The 22,620-nt window shown below is 39.2% G+C and overlaps 1 protein-coding gene across 2 annotated transcripts in view; it reads right to left on the bottom strand.

Annotated features, from left to right (window-relative positions):
• Positions 1-9,941: 9,941 nt before the first annotated feature.
• MSH2 (mutS homolog 2) overlaps positions 9,942-22,620 on the bottom strand; it is an 84,092-nt gene continuing 71,413 nt past the window's right edge. For both annotated transcript variants that reach the window (XM_067565105.1, XM_067565104.1), the window contains exons 12-16: positions 22,327-22,572; positions 19,992-20,196; positions 19,374-19,621; positions 14,114-14,286; positions 9,942-10,333 (exon numbers count right to left, since the gene is read on the bottom strand). In XM_067565105.1, coding sequence (XP_067421206.1) covers positions 10,163-10,333; positions 14,114-14,286; positions 19,374-19,621; positions 19,992-20,196; positions 22,327-22,572 — 1,043 coding nt within the window. In that variant the 3' untranslated portion in view covers positions 9,942-10,162. The remainder of the gene's footprint in view (positions 10,334-14,113; positions 14,287-19,373; positions 19,622-19,991; positions 20,197-22,326; positions 22,573-22,620) is intronic.

Below are 22,620 nucleotides of genomic sequence, written 5' to 3'. Positions count from 1 at the left end.
ATGAATGAATGAAGATATTTTAAACAAGCAGCAGGAACTTTTGTTCATGTAAAGAGTCTTTGGACATCCTGATGTCTTATCCGATTTCTTTTGATAGGGAAAACAGAAAAAGAATGGTCAAGAGCAATGCATTTTTCTCCATGTACCAAAGCCTTGCGTAATTCTTTATTTTATTCTTCTTTACAAGCACAGGGTAAACCAGCATCTATTAGTTTTAGATAAATCAACTCTCATTACACTACATATTTTGCCTGCTAGAATTCTTTATGATCATCAGAACAAATGTTGCATCTTTAGCAGCAAAGAAACACATTAACTCCTGAGACTTTGCCATGAGAAAATGTCAACTGTATCCACAAACATTCTGTTCTCAAGAAAGAAAGAAAAGAAAGCATTATGCAGTGAATAGTGATAATTTAAACCCAAGGATCTGTGCTAGGGGCCAGATCCCCATCTGGTTTAAATCAGAAAAATTCCATTGACTCCATGCAGCTACATCCATTTATACCACCAGAGGAGCTATCCCTTATGGTATAGATTAAAGCAAACTGTAATCCCATAGCTATTCACAGCAGAAAGCTGACCAGCACTACAGTTATTCTCTTTAGAAATGCTGAAGCATAACACATTGTATTTAAAAATCCGACCTTTGCAAAAAGCAATAAACTGAGGCTTCGGAAAGATTTTCCTTCTACGGATTAATTTTCTCTCTGGAAGAATCAAAGCAGACAGAAAAGAAATCAGGTCATGAAAATGGTTGTGGTAAACTAAAATATGCATCTGGAAATTAGGCTGTACCCAAATCAGCAGGACCATTTACTTCTACTCCATCTACTCTTTTATTGAACTGAAGAAAACTCCCACACTATTACTGTAGAATAAAAAGCAGATTAAAAATAAGTCTGTCAACTGTCCCTGTTGCAGTAGAGGTGTCGTTATGGGAGCCCGCAGAATCTAGCCAACTGAGTATCTTCCAGAATCAAAATGGAATTAAACAATTTTTTTCCAGAAGACTTAACCCTTGATAAAAAGAGCTAACCAACCACCTAAGTGTTTCTAATCTTTTCAGTCTGTAACATTAGTATGTGTTATGTTTTCATGCAAAATGAACAAACATACACTTACTTTAAATTAAGGGAAAAACCACAAGACCAAAACTTGCTCTGCTGAGTTGAGTGTGTGTTTGTGTCTGCTGTAAAAGCTACAGATGCAAATCTGAGAACAAAATAGCTATTACGCTCTGGAGAGGGAGAGTAAGCAGTATACCCGGTAGTAAATGTGTGCAGGATCAGGCCCTTGTACCAGCAGCTGATCACCCACTATGTCTCAGCATAGTGATATATAGAAATTACAGGCCAAATTGCTATCAAAACAACTACATGTCATTGTGAAAATCTCACAGGTTTAATCCTTTAGTGTCACTCCCTTATGTGTTATTTATACTCAACACATGTGGTGCATATAGCTTGTTCTGCTTAGGCACTTCTAACACCTTCATCACCCTAATATCTGAGCACTTAATTGTAATGAATTATTCTCACAATACCCTCATAAGGTAGGGAACCACCATTGTCCCCATTTTACAGATGGATTTTGTAGCATGAGTGATTAAGTAACTTGCTCCAAGTCATGCTAGAAGGCTGTAGTAAAGTCAGGAATTTAACCTAGATCTCCCAAGTCCCAGCCCATTGGCTTAAAATCATAAGCGCACCCTTCCCTGATTGATGCACTGAATGCCCATTACGCTCAACAGGAGACGTACATACAGCATGTGTATAGGTTAAGTAGAACTCTGCTGGGTTCTTTCAACTTTGGGTTGTAAGAAGACTTAAAACCTAGAAGAATATGCAATTTTAGACTCCACTCCTGTAACAGATTCTACTCAGGCAGACTCTGGGGGCACACAGTTGTGCAGGATCATGAACTTTGTTGATTAGAAGTGCACAGTTCCCAGCTGCTTTGAAAAGCCATGCTACATTTTATAATTAATCTTAATTTAGGTGAATTGGTTATGCAGTGCCAGGGATTCTGCCATTATGGGAGCTAACAAAATTAAGCAATTGACATATAATCAGCAGAGAGAGAGTGGGTTTCAGCCAATGCAATACACACAATAGCAGTTGTACAATGGAACATGTGAATTTCTGCGTAGCTCCTACAATACTGAGCGAATGTCAAGCAATTGCCTGCTATTGCTCATTTGTTAGAACTCAAAAAAGCAGGAAACAGCATGGAAATGAGAAACCATTACAAAGATAGCGCCAAAACATTAATTAGAAAGTTAGAAATATTTAAGCCAGTTTGCTAGAAATGCTCAAACTACTAGATTAGAACCCAAGCATTCTTAAAGTAAAAAAGGTGATTAACATCTACAAGATTTGCTATAGGATAATGGGCCCTGTTCTCTCCAGAGTATAAATGGACATTTCATGGATGCTAGCCCTACATCAGTGTACAAGTCAGAAGACACAAAAGGACTGAAGTTTGACAATTTAAAATAAATAAAATAAAGCATCTCACATTTCAAGTCATAAGTCTATCAGTAAGGGATGTGTTGGGAAGGAACTGTGTCTATTGACAAGTCATCCAGTGATTGTCCACTAAAGAATTTTTTGCACCGCCCTCTGAAGCAGTTGTTATTGGTCACTGTGAGAGACAGGATACTGACCATGGGTCTAATCTACTACGGCACTTTCTATTTGGGCTATGATATAGTTCTTATTTGCATTGTGAAAAGCTAAGTCATGTTGATCTCACTTGTGTGGTCATTCCCTTTTATTTATTTATTTAAAAAAAAAAAAAAACATATTTGAGTTGACCATCACCACTTCAGGAAACAAGTACGGTTTAGCAACATGCAGTGGGACAAGATGGATTGGCAGGGAGATGCTAGGGTGAGCAGACTATTTTCGCAGCTATTCCCTCTGGTTATATCCAATTTAGCACATCTGCTTTATGCGCTTGGAAACCTGAACTACTGTTCTTGAATAAATGCAAGTGAATGTTTTCATTTTTTTAAAAGTTTCAGTTCCTCATACTTTTTTTTTTAAAATCATAGTACTGTTGGGCAAATCCTCTAGGGTACTACTCAGTATTGCTGGTGTGCTACATTTTGCTACAATTTTTCTCCCTTTCTATGCATCAAATCACCCGGGGGGGGAACCCCACCAAACAAAAAAAACCCAGCAGAGTAGCAATGCTATTTGCCCTAAATGGTAAATGGATTAGTAGGAACAGACAATCTGACTAAACAGTGAATTACCAGCCACAATATTTAGCTTTTGCTCTCTGTAAATACACCAGAGGGATAAATACTAGGGAGGAAGAGAAGCTATTTAAGTTAAGCATTAATGTGGATACAAGAACAAATGGATATAAATTGGCTTTCAAGAAGTTTAGGCTTGAAATTAGGTGAAGGTTTCTAACCATCAGAGCAGTGAAGTTCTGGAACGGCCTTCTAATGGGAGCAGTGGGGGAAAAAAACGTAACTGGCCTCAAGACCAAGCTTGATAAGTTTATGGAGGGGATGGTATGATGCATCTGTTTATAATGGCATGTAGCCAATCTATGACTGTTAGCAACAAATAGCTCCAATGGCCAGTGATGGGACGCTAGATGGGAAGGGCTCTGAGGTACTACAGAGAATTCTTTTCCAGGTGTCTGGCTGGTGGGTCTCACCCACATGCTCAGGGTCTAACTGAGTGCCATATTTCGGGTCAGGAATCTTCCCCTGGGTCAGATCAGCAGAGACATGTGGGGCTTTTTCACCTTCCTCTGCAACATGGGGCACAGGTCACTTTCAGGTTTAAACTAGTGTAAATGGTGGAGTCTCTGATTTGAAGTCTTTAAATCTTGATTTGAGGACTTCAGTAACTCAGTCAGACGTTAGGGGTTTATTAGAGGAGTGGGTGGGTGAGGTTCTGTTGCCTACAATGTGCAGGAGGTCAGACTAGATGAGCATGATGGCCCCTTCTGGCCTTAAAAGCTATGAATGAGTTCAAATCACAAGAAAGTAGTTCGGCTAATAATATATTTGGTTTTGGGTAGGAGAAAGGGAGACTCTGAACTAGGCTCTTCACTGCCTGACACAGGACAGAAGCCTTAGGGCCTTGAGCGTATGCTTTGCTCGCTGCAGTTTTGGTGCTGCTCTTTGGTAAGAGAGAGCTCAGCTTGCATAGCCAGTGACTGAGTTTCAACGTGATTGTATTTCATTATGGATTACAGTGGGCCAGGGTTGCTTATGGCAGGACTAGAATGACGCACATTCAAAACCATTCTCTTTGTTCCAGCTTTAGTGATGCTTCTGGTGGGTGACTGCCACTAGGGTCAAGCTTTTTGTACCAATTCTACTCGCTACACTTTCCATCTTCTCTAGCCAATAAAACTAAGACGCAGGGTTCTCACTGTTGTGCACCAATGTTGGTAGTTAGAGCATATCCATCTCCCAGAAAACAGTAAGAGATTTGCACCTCACAGAGGCTCTGAAATGACTTGTGAATTGAAGCTCGAACTGCACTGCTGGTCACTTCATGCCCTTGTCCATTTTTATCCTCTTCCTACCTTTCCCTCTCCCCTCCCCGATCCCCAATGATTCCCTAAACAAGAGACTTCCCCCACGAAACCAAACTAGAGCCTGCACTGCCACAGGAAGTTAAATACACTGTGTGCCTACGTATACCGCACTAGCAGCGTTATCCTAGGCTGAAACTCCCTGTTCATGTGCCCTCTCAAGCAGCTGGCCTCCTCGCTAGTTTGTGGTGCTAAAAGCTGACTTTTAGGTCACATGGGTGTCCCAATTACATTGTTTGTCCAGCCAAAGCTACAGTATATATTGAGTGCAGAGTGCACATGTTGTGTACTGTGATTTTCTTGTGCACACTGCTATCTTTTTATCCTCTTAGATGTTTTCACCAACTCTGGTGGTCAGAATCTTGTCATGTGAGTGCCAAGGGGTTGAATTACTAAATACTTAAAGATCTCCTTATTAATACTGTTTGAGAGTATTTAAATGGTATAAAAATGTCATTAGTTTCACAAGTTAACTACATTCAATTATATTCAATGGACAAGGAGTTAAATTACACACTCTGAACTAGGCTATTTATACTTCATCTTAAATTCCATGAACATTTAAGTTACAACATACAACAAAAATCAGATTTTAAAGTAACTTATGAGCCCGTTTATCATTTCTTGGAGGTGAACTTGCAATTGCAACTGGAGATTCAGATCAATGTTATCCTATACATATTAGTCTTAAATAGCTTAAAGGCAAACACTACTGCTAGATTACAGGTCAGATAGGAACTGGAGTCTCAGAATTGGTAGGCTGATTTTAATTCATTAACTTGTTTATCTGATCTCTGAATTCTCCCTGTCAATATATCAGATTGTGCTAGCTGTTTCCAGTGGTCTGAAGCTAATTGTCTCACTTGCTTATCACTGCAATACAAAAATAAAGCAAGTATTTCATATGTATATTGCATAAATGGTGCACTCATGCACATACACTATATTGCTCTACCATTCTAATTTGTGAACAAAGGCTGAAGTAATAAGAGAGAAAATGGCATTTAAAAAAAAAATGAAGTGCAGTAGTGTTTGGTAATATGACCTTTCCTTTCACCAAAAGCTATTTCTTTCTAAATAGCCTTCTAAATGAAAAGCAACTGCACAGATTACAAACTGATACTGAATATACAGAAAGTATTCGGTGCCAAGCTTTTTGAAAACACTGGTGTGAATGAGCTAAAAAGAAAATTGTATTTTTACTCAATGTTGACAGTAAGTGGCCTCAAGCTTTCTTGATAACTGCACAATTTAGTTCTGAAGCTTTGATAATATTTGCATTCTTGACACAATTCCTGTGTCATTTAAGATGTGCTCCTGGCACAGCTCCTGTCATGATGGACATGTTTTGAAAGAAGCTTGATTTAAATTAAAATAAATAGTTGTTCACAGGAACAAGCCTCATGGGGCGGAGGTAACTTTGCAAAGTTCAACTCTCAGAATTTCTTACTCTCACTTTTGTTGGGGGGGGGGGTTCCTCCATCCTGCAGAAGCAGCCAGGGTTTCCTCATCTTTAATCCACAAGTTCCAAGAGGCATCTGCTGAAGTGGCCTGTCTTACTTATATACCTGTCTATATTTGTCTGGACTACGCTCTAGACAAGTTAGATGTTTTCAAGTCACCAGGGCCTGATGAAATAAATCCTAGAATATTCAGCTCTTCGAACAGCTCCTTATCTGAGCCATAAGTGATTTAAAAATCTTTGAAAAGTCATGGAAGACGGGAGAGATTCCAGAGGACTGGAAAAGGTCAAATATCATGCCAATCTATAAAAAGGAAAATAAGGACAACTCGGGGAACTACAGACCCATCAGCTTAACTTCAGTACCCAAAAAGATAATGGAGCAAATAACTAAGCGATCAATTTGCAAACACCTAGAAGATAACAAGGTGATAAATAACAGTCAGAATGGATTTGTCAAGAACAAATCGTGTTATAGCAACGCGATAGCTTTCTTTGACAGGGTAACAAGCCTTGTGGATGGGAGGAAGCAGTAGATGTGGTGTATCTTGACTTTAGTAAGGCTTCTGATACTGTCTCGCATGACCATCTCATAAAAAATACTAGGGAAATACAACCTAGGTGGAGCCATTATAAGGTGGATGCACAACTGGCTGGAAAATTATTCCCAGAAAGTAATCAGTGGTTCACAGTCAAGATGGTAGGACACAGCAAGTGGGGTCCTGCAGTGATCAGTCCTGGATCCGGTTCTGTTCAATATCTCAATCAATTATTTAGATAATGGCATAGAGAGTACACTTATAAAGTTTGCGGACAATACCAAACTGGGAAGGGCTGCAAGTGCTTTGGAGGATAGCATTAAAATTCAAAATGATCTGGACAAACTGGAGAAATGGACTGAAGAAAATAGGATGAAATGTAATAAGGACAAATGCAAAGTACTCCACTTAGGAAGGAACAATCAGTTGCATGTACACAAAATGGGAAATGACTCCCTAGGAAAGAGTACTGCAGAAAGGCATCTGGGAGTTATAGTGGATCACAAGCTAAATATGAGTCAGCAGTAAACATTCTGGGATGTACTAGCAGGAGTGTTGTAAGCAAGACAAGAAGTAATTCTTCTGCTCCACTCCGCGCTGATTAGGCCTCAACTGGAGCATTGTGTCCAGTTCTAGGCGCCACATTTCAGGAGAGATGAGGACAAATTAGAGAAAGTCCAGAGAAGAGCAACAAAAATGATTAAAAGTCTAGAAAACATGACCTATGAGGGAAGATTTAAAAAACTGGGTTTATGTAGTCTGGAAAACGAGAAGACTGAGGGGGGACATAACAGTTTTCAAGTACATGAAAGGTTGTTACAAGGAAGATGGAGAAAAATGGTTCTCCTTAATCTTTGAGGATAGGACAAGCAGCAATGGGTTTAAAATTGTAGCAAGGGTGGTTTATGTTGGACATTAGGAAAAACTTCTCAACTATCAGGGTAGCTAAACACTGGAATAAATTGCCTAAGGAGGCTATCAAATCTCTATCATGGGAGATTTTTAAGAGGTTAGACACCAAACACCAGTCAGGATGGTTTAGATCAGTATTTCTCAATTAAATTTGGCCACGGAACCCTTTTGAACTCCATAAATAATTGCGGAACCCCCCAAACTCTTAACAGTCTTCAAATGTTGAAATAAGCAAAGGTCAGCATTTCTTACTTAAATTACACTTACACTGGATACCCTCCGCCGGAAAACCCGAGACATCTTCCCTTTTTCGGCGGCGCGGAGGACAGCTGCTCGCGGAACCCTAACAGTGTTCCCGCGGAACCCCAGGGTTCCACAGAACACCAATTGAGAAACACTGGTCTAGATAATGCTTGGTCTTGCCATAAATGCAGGGGATTGGACTAGATGACCTCTCAAGGTCCCTTCCAGTCCTATGATTCTCTCTCACATAACCCTGGACAGCATTGGCTCCTGCAGCAGCTGTCCTTTTGGGGGTTCCCTCAGCACAGCTGCTGCTGGAGGTCCTTAAAAGGGAGGTTCGACAGTGCAGAAGGAAAGCAGCATACATTAATAGTCTCGGGTTATATTTGGTAACACCTTCCTTTTTTGTGGGATTTGGAGGGCAGAATAGATGGTTCTTGTGCCCTGCCCACTCTAGCTTCAGAGCTGCAATCCTGTGGAGTATCCACATGGCACGCTTGTGGAGCTGAAGAAGTGAAACTCCTCTTCCATGGAGGAGGGGAGCATGTGTAGATTAACTGTCACGAGGACCTTATTCCAATAAACAGTGACGTTTTCACTAAAAGGTTGACTCAAGCATGTGATCTTCACATAAGCAAATATATCAGTAGCTCATTTCCCTAGGTTTGTAATAGGTGTAAGTCACTTACAATCTTCAAAGGACTGCTAGCTTTGTTTAGATATGGTGAAAGCAGGTTGATCTAATTCAAATCCTGTGCATCAATATGAATTTTTTTTCCAATAGAATTTTTAATTGATTCACACTAAGTATCTATATTATAAAAATATTTGGGTACCAACCAAATGGACATTTATTGCAGCAGTACTCTGCTGCTTTATACAATTTTATTCTGACACTACCTTACAGACACTGTATAATAGTGCATGTAGCTACTGTACTTATATAGATATATTTTTCTTACAGTGTTTAATATGAATATACTTAAATTATACTGCAGTCTAATTTAAAACAAAATAAGGTGTCATGGCAGAGTCCAACATTCACAAAAAACTCTACATCGAACTAACCTTTCCCTACATCTGCTAAGGTATATGATTATTTTCCAACTTCTACTTAATTAAAAGTAAAAAGGATCAACTTCTCAAGGTTAATAAGATAACCCTATTAGAAACATGCATTCTAGTAATAAAATTAAATATAATCTACGCCAATAAGTGTGTCTAGATCAGAGCCACACACTATTTGTTTTTCAAATGCACCCTGCTACCCATATGTTTAACACATTCTGGTTTAATCTTTGCTAGAGCACACATCAAGGAGTCATGTCTGTCACCTTCAGTATATATATATATATATATTCTTCTAATCTCAAAGTCAGAGATCACTTTTTTTTTTTTTAAATAAAGCTTTTGAAACAACCAGCTTTAGATATAAAGCAATGTACAGCTAACAAGCAAGGTGTGAAGAGTTAGGCTAGTGCTGCAGGCAAACTTGTACCTTGATGTTGCTTCAGGGCTGCCAACACAGGGAGTTTACTATGCACTGAGTTGAAGCACACTAGCTGGTGTGCAGTATTGTAGGCTGCAGCAGCACGAACACAGGACAGCTGTGCCCTCTTTCACCTCATATTAGTGCATACACAAGACAGTGGCCCTCCATGGAACATGTTCAGTAGATCAGGTAAAATTAATTAGTTTTCTCCATTCTTGAGCCTTGGGCTACATGAATCTGATTTAAGTCACAAAAGGAAGTTAATTGGTGGCATCATCCTAGTTCCCGTTTGTTCACATTACAGACAGGCCCCTGCTCCCCCAAACTGGCAGTCTCTGTACAATGAAGGGTTAGCACTAGAATGGCAAGTGCAAAAAGCTTGCACAGCACCAGCCTGCACTACCTCTGATTCAAGCAAGTGTAAACAGTCCCTCACATTTAAAAAGAGTACAGTCGGAAAACGTCTAATTATTAGCTAGGATTCCTTATCAAATGTTTTTCTAAAAGACAGCACTAATACAGCCCTGTTAAAACCGCGGTTATCTTGGGTACTCTTTTGGATCAGCGAGTCCAATGACAATAAAAAACAAATCACTGTAAAGGGCAGCCATAGATTTTGTGCTAGGACAGAGAGTTTTCATAACTAACACAGCCTGGTAAGTTATACGTAGTTTGAGCAGTTTGGCTTCTTGGAAAAACTATGGTTCTCTTTTATTCACACATCTTGATATTAGAAAAATGATTTTATTGAAAATTTGCAAAAAAGCAAAATAGCAACAGCTAAACTATTACACAGGTACAATATGTACTCATTTTAAAAAGTCAAGAGAGTGTTGCTTTAGTAATGAGTACGTAAAACATTACAAAGCATTAAACCTACAATACAAGAAAATAATAGCTCTTGCGACTTAAAACAATTCAAGTAGTGTCTTGTTTTAGCTTTTCTTATGGAGTAACTTTTATTCGGGAAACAATTTCATTCACAAAACCGTTGTTCTTTGCCAGCACTTCAGCTTTCAGTTGTTTCAGTTTGCTTCTGAGGTCTTCCTCAGACATGTCTGTCAAGGGCAATGCTTTCACTTTGGAAAGGAATTCTTGAATTAATTTTTCACCTTCCTGAAAGAAAAATAAAAGTGTATTTAACTTTTAAACTCCTTCTCTCCTCAATCCCACCAAAGCAGCATCAAGAACATCATTTCATTAAGCGTCAGAAGTTTTCTTGAAGTAAATGTAGTACTGATTTAGTGTCTTTGCACTAGTGTACACGATTCTTGCCAGTAGAGCAATAAAAGCACTTTCACCATACGATTGATGGGTAGAAATATTTTGTTGACAAAAATTGTTATATCAGTAACTGTCCATATTAGTGATGTAAAAGGTTTACTGTTTAAACTGGAAAGGAAGGGAGAGGCAGGAGGGCTGGCTCCCTGCCAGTGAGAGCAGCTGGGCAGCTCTGGATGGCGGGGAAGCATAGAACACGGGGGGGGGGGGGGGTGGTAGCCACAGCTGGGCTCGGCTCCCCGTGAGGAGGGGTGGGGGCGAAGCCCAGCATCAGGGGGAGGGAGGGGTAGCTGTAGAGGGGCTGACTCCCTGGCAGCGAGAGGAGCTGGGCAGCTCTCCCTGGCAGGGAGTCACAGAGCCGGGGGGGGGGGGGGGGGGGGGCGCAAGGGAGGAGACCAGCGTGGGGGGGAAAGGGGCAGTGGGTAAGCCACAGCTGGGCTCGGCTCCCTCCGAGTGGGGGGAGGAGGAGAATCCAGGACAGGGAGGGTGGAGACGGAGAGCCGGAGGGGCCGATGGGGGTAGCCGCAGCTGGGCTCGGCTCAGCTCTCTGCGAGCTACCACAGCAGGGGGAGTCAAGCCCAACACGGCTCCCCGCCCCAGCATTTAACCGTTCTGTTTTTAGAACGCTTAAATGGATTTTTAATTAAACTAATTTTCACATCCCTAGTCCACATAAAGATCTGTAGATTTAAAAACCTGCTAGTTTAAAAGGCTGGATCTCCTGAGTGTGTTTCATATTTAAAGCCCAGTCCATAGTTTAGCCCTGGAGCTGTCCATGCGGTGAACACCGAGACTGTTCCAATACCTTTGATCGGCAACAACTGTAATACCGGACTAGTTATTGTGAAGCTAAACTGCAAATAGAAACATGTTTGTAAACACAAAAGAAAAGGACCAGTTGTTACCAAGCAACCCTGGCAGTCACTAAGGGGAGCAGGTGAGAATAGAAGAGCCATATGCATTTGCCTTTAAGCAAACTAGTGAGAGGAACTTTTTAAAATTGAAGGGATGTGCAACATGAACTAAATATTAAGAGCACCAAACAAATTGTTGAATGGTATTCAAAATTCCTGTGTTGGTAACACAACTTGTCAAGAATACAAGATTCTGCATAAGCCTCTATGCACTGTGGGACTCGAATGCAATAACCTGCTTAATTCAATGGCTCCCATTTCTTAGCGTGAAGTGCTTACACAAAGCACATCCAGTGGGGAACCTCCATCAATCTAAAGGACTTGAAGACAATAAATAGCATGTGTCTTCCTCTGCAAATGATGTGAACACATCTAGATAAATTAGACGGGCAAAACATCTGAAACTATGCAATATTACTGCCTCTCTTTCTGAAGTGACACTATGGTATAACCTTAGAGAATTTTAAAATACCTAAGAATGGAACATTTCTCCCTACTTTAAGGTGTTTGCTTAAGTTTATAGCAATTTAATTTACATCAGATTAAGAGATAACATAATTTGAACTCAGCCATGAGAAACTATTTTGCAGAATATTTCACCCTGACCTTGAGAAAGATGCAACAAAAGAATGGTTACTGGTAAAAATAACCTAAGTTGAGCAGACTGCATAGATCCCATACTCATGAGTGGTGTATGTATTCTGGAAGCTGCACTGGAATCCTTTACTGGATCACAACCATAGGGCTGTGTGCATGCTCCCTCATAGGTTGAAACATTCAGAATTGGGAGAACACTATTATAAGGGACTGTCACCCCAACCATCCCTCAGCTCCTTCCACTTACTCAGGACTCTACAACAAGACTATGAATTTATTAGGATTTATAAAAAGATTCATAGGAAGGAATGTGGATTTGAACCAACTATACTTGTAGAACTACAGCTATGGGTAACTAATTGTCGTCTGAGTATTGTTAGCATATATCTCCATCTTTTGTGACAGTAGCAAGTAAACTTCCCCACACCCACACACAGGAAGCAGGACTGACTGCAGAACCACTTTCCCAAATTGTGCATGAGATCTAGCTACCAACTTGAGAAAGGAATACTGTGTAACTCCATCACTGAGCACCAGGTAGCCTCCTCGCATGTCTCTGTAACAACGATATTTCTTAAACTGTGGAAGCTGCTCTGGATATGGTGACATGTAGTCCAAGGATTTCCGATACTGAGACACCATCAAGGTCATAACTCATCTACACACAAAAACTGATGCATTAAGAATTTCTGAGAAGAGATGGTTTCCTCAGATTCATTTCCATGTATCACAAACCTAGGAGACCTATAAATAGATTTACATGCACCCATGTGACTAGGATAAGGTGGGACCATTATCAGGTGAAAAGGCAATATAGAATAATTATTAGCACAAGAACTTCCAGAATGGCAGGGAAGCCAACTAGAGACTGTTAATAGAAAGTCTCCTGTTGCCTATTACTAGGAGGCATAATGGGGAATGAAACCTCACTTAGGTCTATTGGAGAAAGAGAAAAAGAGGAAAAACAAAGAGTAAGGAGAACAATTCTAGCTGGCAGCTCATTCCCATGATCCATGGCAGCCTCTGGCACTGAATGATCAATTGGTGCTGACGGCAACAGACCATTGGAACCACAGCAATGTCTGAATCAGCTTCCCTTGACATCTGAGATTGCTCTCAGATCTGTACCTTCTCAACGTCCCCCCCGAGTCTGCATAAGACCAAGAGGGAACACTCATGCTTTTTCTTCGTCTGCTGAGGAAGAGGTAGTTAAGTCTTAGTCCAAATTCTCTTACATTTTTTCAAACCTAGAAGACTGCTTCAGAACACCTATAAAATTCTGAAGTTCCAGATTCCAAATAGCTAAGCCTTTGACTATGAGCTGATTAACCAGTGAGGCTCTCACCAATTATAGTAAATTTACTTGAAGAGCAAGAGTCTAAAAGGGGTATAAGGCTGCAAAGCTCCGTAGGGAAAGACTTTCATTTTGCACAGCACACACCTGGTATGCTAATCTCTGATACTACTATTAGAACACAGTATGACCCTAACTTTTTACTGGCATCAACTGTACTGAACAGGCCTGTTACAGGTTGAAGAAATTAATGCAGATGAGCCCTCAGATAACAGGACAGACAGCAGGTCAACCTGCGGAGCCATGCAAACTACAGACCTAACGAATGTTGTATGTAATTTACATATAAACTAGATTACAACCAACAAAAGCACAAGAAGAAAGGAACAATTTTGCCTTTCAGCCCATGGGAGAAAAAAAAACCAGACAGCTGGAGCCATGGCTCTGTATACGCCTTCATTCCCTGCCACTCCGCTCTGCAAGGAGACACACATGCAACCACACCCACTGCTTTCTGAAGGATTCATGTGTATCTCCCTGGAGTGGAGCTCAAAGCTGACAACACTAGAGAAGATGACATCCTCAGAGTTTGACGTTTTTCCGGCCCTCTTAAACAGTGGCTAAATACAGCAAAATACCGTTCTGCAACCTGTTTGTTCACAGAAAGAATGAAAGGCTTTTGCCAGTCATCTTTTTTTAATCCAAAATCATCATTTATTGTTTGTGTATAACCTTTTTCAGTGAATAATGCTTAACTATCAATCAGCATGACTAGCTGACATGGGTTTTGTTTGGTCTACGTTAACAAACCTCTTTTTCTCTGTAGCATCTCTTTGCTGCTGGTTCTCCTTCAGATTCCTCAGATTTTCCAATATTTTGGAACTCCTCTAGCTCCAGAGCTTTCTCTTTTGCATTTTCTATTACATGCTTTGGAAAAGCAGCAAGCTCTGCTACATGTATTCCAAAACTCTGATCACAGACACCTGGAAAAAAATAACTCAAGTCAGTTCTCAGGAGAAAGTATTTACAATGACTAACAGATCATAAATACAAGCCCTGCAATATTTCTCTCTTTTTGAGAAGTGAGTGATATGATTTAGGTTCTCCCAATATTTCCTGATTTACAACCACTTACTTGGTCTCTGTTTGATAACAGATCCTAGGAAATGTGTTCTTATTTGCCTACAGCGCTACATAGAATAGTGCAAAGAAAGTACATGACATTTCTTTAAGTTATAATAATTTTTGTCTTCAGTATCTTAGTACTATTTCCAATGTTTTAAAATATTTTTCTTTCCTCAGTTTCACCCAAGCACTTTGGTATGGAGCTCTGCAACATACAATCAACTATGCCAAGATATAAATCCACAAATACCCACAGAAAGCCATAAAGGAACTTGAGGCTTATTTTATACATTTTCATGGCTGGTACATCAATGGCATATTCCATAAATCTCAGACTCAGACTTTAAGGCCCACAAGAACCATCACGATCATCTAATCTGACCTCCTGCACATCACAGACCATAGAACCCACTCACTCCTGTAAATAAGGCCATAACCTCTGTCTAAGTTACTCAAATCCTCAAAACTTTATTTAAAGACTTCAAATTGGAGACGCCACCATTTACTCTAGTTCAAACAGCAAGTGACCCATGCCCCACACTGCAGAAGGCAGCGTAAATCCCCCAGAATCTCTGCCAATCTGACCTAAAGGAAAATTCCTTCCAAACTCCAAATATGGTGATCAGTTAAGACTCTGAGCAGGTGGGCGAGACCCACCAGCCAGACACCTGGGAAAGAACTCTCCCCATCTAGTGTCCCATCTCCAGCCATTGGAGATATTTACTGATAGCAGTCAGGGGTGGGACATATGCCATCATAGGCAACCTCATCATACCATCCCCTCCATAAACTTATCAAGCTCAGTCTTGAACCAAGTTAGGTTTTTTGCCCACTACATCCTTTGGAAGGCTGTTCCAGAACTTCACTCGTCTGACGGTTAGAAACCTTCATCTAATTTTAAGCCTAAACTTGTTGATAGCCAGTTTATATCCATTTGTTCTTGTCTAACATTGGCCCTTAACTTAAAATAACCCCTCTCCTCACCTGGTGTTTTCTCTCTATAAACACATCAAAGTGATAATCACATCTCCCCTCAGCCTTTGTTTTGTTAGGCTAACAAAGTCAAACTCCTTAAGTCTTCCTTGTTAGACAGGTTCCTCCACTCCTCTGATCATTCTAGTAGCTCTTCTCTGCACTTGTTCATTTGAATTAATCTTTTTTAAACAATGGAGATGAAAATTGCGCACATTATTCCAGATGAGGTCTCATCGGTGCCTGGTACAATAACAACAACAGTTCCCTATCTCTACTGGAAATACCTCGCCTGATGCATCCTAGGATTGCATTAGCCTTTTTCACAGCTGTGATCGACCAACATACACCCAGGTCTTTTTTCTCCGATGTCATTTCCAACTGGTAAGTCTGTAGCTTATAGCAAAAATTCTTGTTCTTGGTCCCTAATTGCATGACCTTGCACTCTGAACTATTACATTTCATCCCACATCTATTGTTCCAGTTTTCAAAGTCATCAAGATCTTGTTGTATGATATTCCAGTCCTCCTCTGTATTGGCAATACCTTCCAACTTTGTGTCATGTGCAAATTTTATTAGCACACTCCCACTTCTTGTGCTAAGGTTGTAAGTGAAAATATTAAAGAAGATTGGTCCCCAGACCTATCCTTTAGGAACTCCACTAGTAATCACCATTCAGCCTGACAGTTCACCTTTCAGCATCACCCTCTGAAATCTCCCCTTTAACCACTTCTTTATCCACCTTTTGATTCTCACATTTATCCCCATCCTCTCCACTTTAATAATTTCCTATGTGAAACTGTATTGAATGCTTTACTTAAATCCAGATAGATTCGATCTACTGCATTTCCTTTGTCTAGAAAACAGTTATCTTCTCAAAGAAAAATGAGGTTGATCGGTCACAATCTATATTTAGTAAAAACCATGTTGTATTTTACCTCAATTACTGTTTAGCTCTATATCTTTAATTACTCTTCTCTTTCAAAATTTCTTCTAAGACCTTGCATGCAATTGAGGTCAAACTTATGGGCCTGTAGTTTCCCAGGTTATTTTTTTCTCCTTTCTTAAATATAGGTACTATATTTGTATTCTCCAGTGACAGGGAACCCGAGTTTATGGATTCATTAACAATCCTTGCTTTTGGACTTGCAATTTCATGTGCCAATTCCTTTAATAGTCTTGTACTTAGGATTTAGTTATTCCAGTTGTGTGAATCTTGTCTTTACTTCCACAGCTGATCATCACACACATACCTGTCTGCCTACACTTATGTCCCTGTTTTAAGAAAATAGTACATCTCCTCTAGAGGAATTATAATAAACACAGTAGTTTATATAAAGACAGCTATTCCAAAACAAGATATTTTTAAAAGGGAAGCTTTCATAATGTTTAGGGTCTCATCTTTTACAGTGACATAAGTGTAGAGATGTACTACATGCCCCTAAACTAAAAGGAGTTACATGACAAAGTGTGACACCTGAATAACAGACATTGTGCATACAATGAAAAGATGGACATGGCTAGAAATGGGAAACATGGTTGAAGGATGACAACTGGTTTTCCTGAATTCTCAATATGGGAGAAAGTGGTAAAGTTGTCTAAGAGAAGAATGAGTTACCGAGTTAAGACATATAGTCATGTGTTGAGATTTAAAAAAAAAAAAAAACTTTTAAAAGTTGCTATTCACAGAGGTCTACTCTTTTGAATGTGAATTGTTTCAATGGTTACCCAGACCCTGGGGTCATAAATTTACATATCTAGGTATCTACAATTAGGCACCTAAACAAAAGTGCCTGATGTTTAGAGATAATAAGCATCTCTCACTGACCGTGCTGAATTGCAGATACTCTGCATCTCTGGGGAAAAAAAAGTCAGATTGCTTTTATTTGTAAGTGTAGTGCTCAAACATTTTTTAAATCTTGCAAATATGCCATTAAGTGTTAAGGGGAAAACTTCACAAACTATAAAATACTTCTGTAATATATTTTGAGTAATACAATCACAAATTTACTACCCTAGCAACTAATCTGATCAGAATAATGCCAGTCTAGTGGTTTTAGGGTGATGTTTTGGAACTCCATGTCCAGAGATGCTCTCCAAGATGTATAAAAGCCCAGGAACGTCTGGAGGGAATGGAAGACTGTGACATGGGTGGACAATCACAGAGAGTTAGAAGTGGAAAAATACTCACAAGAGACTATTAAACTAAGTAGTCATAGGTAAAAATGTGCTTATGGATTGAAAACAGCAAAAATAAATGGTCAGTTATAAATGAGAGGAGGATACTAGCAAGGTGCCCCAGGGCTGATACCATCACCACCATGTAGTAAATACATTTATAATTTATCTAAAAGAGGGTAGTGAACTGAGATAGCAAAATATGAAGAGGAAAAAGATTAGTCTGGCCTAGAGAGATTATTGAAGAACTTAAAAAAATAAGGTAATTGGACAATAATAGTGATAAATGAAATTCAGAATAATGCACACAAATGAATAATTTGAACACACACGGGTTCTAAATTAGCTAAAAAGATCAGGAAAAACATGCCATTCTGGACAGCTCCAAGACTACACCTAGTTAATGTGCAGCAGCAGTCAAAAAAGCCAACATGATAAGTTGTACTAGGAAAGGGAGACCAAATATTTAGTATTATGTCATCATATAGATGGTACAACTTTATATTGAGGCAAACAGTCTAGGAGGATTCAAAAAGGGCTTATGTAAGTAGTAATGGTAGATTTTAGTCTTACGTTAACAGGACTCAATTTTACAAATATTAACAGCCCCCTTGCTTCAGGATGTATGACAACCACCAACTCCTTATGCTTAGGAAGAAACATTCCCTTCCTTAGAAGATTAATTTCTTAATTGTCTTTTGTAACAGCGACACCTTCCTCTGAAGCATCTGGTACTGACCCCGGTGGCAGACAAGTTACTGGACAAGACAGACTGCTGGTCTGATCCAGTGCGGCAATCCTTACGTTTCTACCTACTTGGGACCTCTGCTCCATTCTTCTGCCAGCATAAGATTGTCATCTCTCAAAGAAAGGGAAAATGAACAGAGAGGGAGAGAAGAACTGGAAAAATCTGGAGACTCTTGAGAACGGTGATGTAGCAAGAAGTACACTATTCGAATTTTTCATCACAATTTCAGTTGGTCTAGATTTTAAAGGCAGGAGACTTGTTTATAGTGTTATTAGTTAGTTCAAACACTGTAGAGCACCTCTCATTCAAAAGTCAAAACTAGTTTTCTGATCCAATAATGAATACTGGCAGTTCCAACTAAATAAGTCTATAATTATTTCACCCATGGTTGCATATCAGGGTACCTGTTGATTCAATAATTATGTCATTTTAAAAAAAAGAGCAGAAGAAATAACTTTTTGCTAGGTATCAATTGTTGCAGAAGTCAGTTAGCCAATATCGTCAGTGACTATGCCCCCACATATGGAACCATTTGTTAATTAAGGTACATGTATCCAGAGCTTACTGTTTTATTTCTTTTTACCATCTTACTGAACTGGTTTGCTAAATTCTAACACCTGTCCTCCCTGTAAAAATAATTTCTAATTTTTTGTTCTGAAACAAAATTGTAAGCCACAGTAGTTATAGATAGTAGGTTAATTAGAAAAAAGCAGATCTGTGAAATTAGTTGGGAAGGGTTTCTCCTTTTGATAACCCAATATTAAAAACAGGACAAAAGTTGCAGAAGTAAGTCTGGGGATCAGAAAACAACTCATGTCATTACCAAAATGTACTGGTTTCCATCTGCATTCACGCAGAGATGCAGCTCTCTGTAGGTACCAGATTTCAGAGAGAAATGGACCAAATCATTAGTGATGGCTAAGAACAGCTGAGACCTGGTCTCAGAATAGGGAAGGTAGTTTCAGGTCTTTTTGCAGGAAAGGCTCTCCTTCTCCTCTTCCATGACATCTAAGAGTTTTATCTTGTTCAGCATGTACAACATCTCACCTTTCTTGACACGGTAAAGCATAGTCAGTGTCTCATCAGTGGTCAGTGCTGTAACATGTAAATTATTCACAGTTGACACTTGGTTAGCAAGTGCTGTCAGTTCATGAAAATGAGTGGCGAACATACAGAAGGCACAAATTTTGCTGGCGATATATTCCGAAATAGCCCACGCCAACCCAAATCCATCATATGTTGAAGTTCCTCGTCCCAATTCGTCAATGATTATTAAAGAGTTTTCAGATGCCGTCCTAAAATAAAAACATTTTTTCAAAGTTTAGATAGTGCAAGCTCTCTGAAATTCAAAGTTTAGTCTAATGACGAAGGCCACCAGCTAACTACACACACACTAGAAAAGAAATGATATTACATGCACTACACAATCATCAGATTTGCATGATAAGGTGTGAATGAAGATGAGCTCTCATTAAGTAAAATACTTAGGCTGTCCTCATCTAGGAGCACCACTATCTATGGTGATAAGTTACATGTTTTCTAAGTACTAGTAAAAAAAATGGTACAATATAAAGAAACCCTTCAAAGGAGCCTTCAATTATATACTTTATTTAGAATCTGTCCTCGTCCCACTTCGATGAAACACAAAGCAAGTACAGCTCTTACCGAAGAATTGAAGCAGTTTCTAACATTTCCGCCATGAAAGTCGAGACTCCTTTCAACTGACTGTCTCCTGCTCCCACCCGAGCCAGAATACAATCCACAATAGTCACTTCCGCTGAGTCACATGGTACAAAACACCCAATTTGGGCCATAAGAACTATCACTCCAGTCTGACGGATGTATGTTGATTTCCCTCCCATGTTAGGACCTAAGGAATGAATTTTGCCAAGAAATTAATAAATTAGCTTCCTCTCCTTTGTACCTAATGTACAGCTTTAAAGGATTCTTAAAGTTGCAGGTCTGAAGCGAAATTTAATCTAAAATTAACATTTAAAAACTTCTTCCTCCCTCTCTAACCAACAGCTGCAACAAGCAGCTCAGCTTTGTAGATGGGCTTGCTTGAAACTGCAACTACTTGACTACAGTTCTTCAGAAACAAGATTCTTTTAATAACCTGACTGCTAAAAAAATATGAGCAACAATCTGAAGTGCACGTACATACCTGTAAACTAAAGCAAAGCTAGTAGTGTTTAATTTTATGTTCATCAGACTTGACAGTGTTTCCTTTTAACAATGAATGCAGTTTATTTTAAGTTACAAGATCAGTTACTTTCTTCACAATCTGCTCCACATAAAACTATTTTTAAAAGTGATTTATTAAACGAAGGAAGCATTAACTGTAGTTAGGGAATTGACAATTGTTTGTGGTTACCTAATCTGCTCGGGAGCTTTTGAAAATCCCACTAGATGCCTATCCACCTATTTAGGTGCCTAAATACCTTTGAAAATCTGGCTCCATGTTCTTCAAGTTTTTAGAATTAGCAGATCTCATCCTCTCCCACCTGGTTTTATTAATAGGCTGGAAGAGGAAAACAGGTTTTCCTGATTTTTCAACTCCCAGCCAGTTTCTCATCTTTGAATTAACAATTCTAAATAAAGAAAACATTCTTTGTGCCTACTAGACAAACAAACCAAAATGTGAGGAGGGCTCATTACTGCAAAATTTCTTTATGTAAGTGATTTTAATAATTATAGTAAGTTTAGGTTTTAACATAGGTTGTCAATTTCAAATTTAAACCAATTTTTAAAAGAGAAGTGTTTAATTTACATTCTCCACACCCCCCTTCCTCCTCCAAACTTTTTAAATCATCAAGTTTTATCCACCCTGGTAACAGAACAGTATGAAAATATAGCAGATTATTCATATTGAAGATGAACAATTACAGGAGATGTACATATATACAGTATAGACAATATTTTAGACAAACTGCACATCTATACACTGTATAGATACTACATCATCTACCAGAAATATTAAAAAATATTGCTCCTGTAAAGTCTAGCACAAAGCATAAGTGCTGATTACTATCAATGTGACGTTTATACATAGTCACTGGTAAGTCACATTGGCAATAACTTCTGAACAAGGACTGCAGACAAAATTTTCAAATTGAATGGCCTATCTAATTATCGTAAAAACAATGGCACTATAATGCAATCAATTATGATGCAGTTCAAGCTGGATTCTGGGATCTTTCAAGGCAGAAACCCTGGCTTCCTCCATGTATGTACAGTGGCAAGCATATTGGTAGTATTAACAACAATTTTGCCTTACAATTTGTTACCAAAACAAGGGTTTATTATATCACTAGTGCATTATGTATATTACGTTATACCATCTACTGAAGTGGCCCATTATATGTTAATTTAACATACAGAGAGATTTAACATTCCCTTAAGTGTTAACTTATAACACTGACTCAAAAGTGTGTGGCAACTGCATGGAAATCATGAGCACATACACTGCCATCCATGAAGGTGTTACGGGATTTACTAAGGCTCTAGTATCTATTTATAAATATCCTGTATGGCCTCTCTTTCTCCTCTACCCAAACAATCCTGTTTAAATGTAACCAGACCCCAAAACGCTATGACCCGTGTCCCCACAAGTGTACCTCTAGTTACAATCATGCTGACTAATTGTATGACTAGTCGTTTTGAAGATTGGTGAATCAGTGTGTATGAAGTACCTGGCAACAAAGGAGACAGTTGGTAAGTGGCCACTTTTTGTTTTAAACCTCATGCTTATTAACTATAACCACCACAAAAAATATTGAAGTGCTGAAACTGGCTTATGAAAGTCAATCTCATCTTTTTTCCAACACCTACCTCAAATGCCAACACTGATATAAGTAAATTACTAACTGGACATTCTCCCCTTACCTAAAAGCACTGAAATGGTTTTGATAGACCTATTTTTAAAGGAACACTTCAAAATTCACATTGCTTCTTGAGTTTAAATGAAAGCTGAAAATATTGCATATAAATTAGTCTTTACCAGTAATAATATGGAACATCTGCTTGCCCTTCTCAAAGTTAACATCGTTGGGGATGAATGCTATGTCATCTTGAACTTCAATGCAAGGGTGTCTGGAACCTTTCAGCACAATCCTTCCTTGTCCCTTTTCCAGAATGACCGGACGTACGTACGGCACAGGTGCTCCATTGGATACATGAGCAAAACTGACAATAGCATCCAGCTGAGCTATCACATCATTCATGGTCTGTATTGGCTCTACATATCCTGTTTTAAGAAAAGGAAAACACACCTATAACTGTACTGAATTTATAT

The sequence above is a fragment of the Emydura macquarii genome, unplaced genomic scaffold (genome assembly GCF_026122565.2).
Source record: "Emydura macquarii macquarii isolate MOO-44397 ecotype Brisbane River unplaced genomic scaffold, CSIRO-AGI_Emac_v2 contig_2676, whole genome shotgun sequence".
Classification (NCBI taxonomy): domain Eukaryota; kingdom Metazoa; phylum Chordata; order Testudines; family Chelidae; genus Emydura; species Emydura macquarii.
The sequence above is the reverse complement of the archived record's forward strand: the minus strand, read 5'-3'. Positions and strand labels throughout refer to the sequence as shown.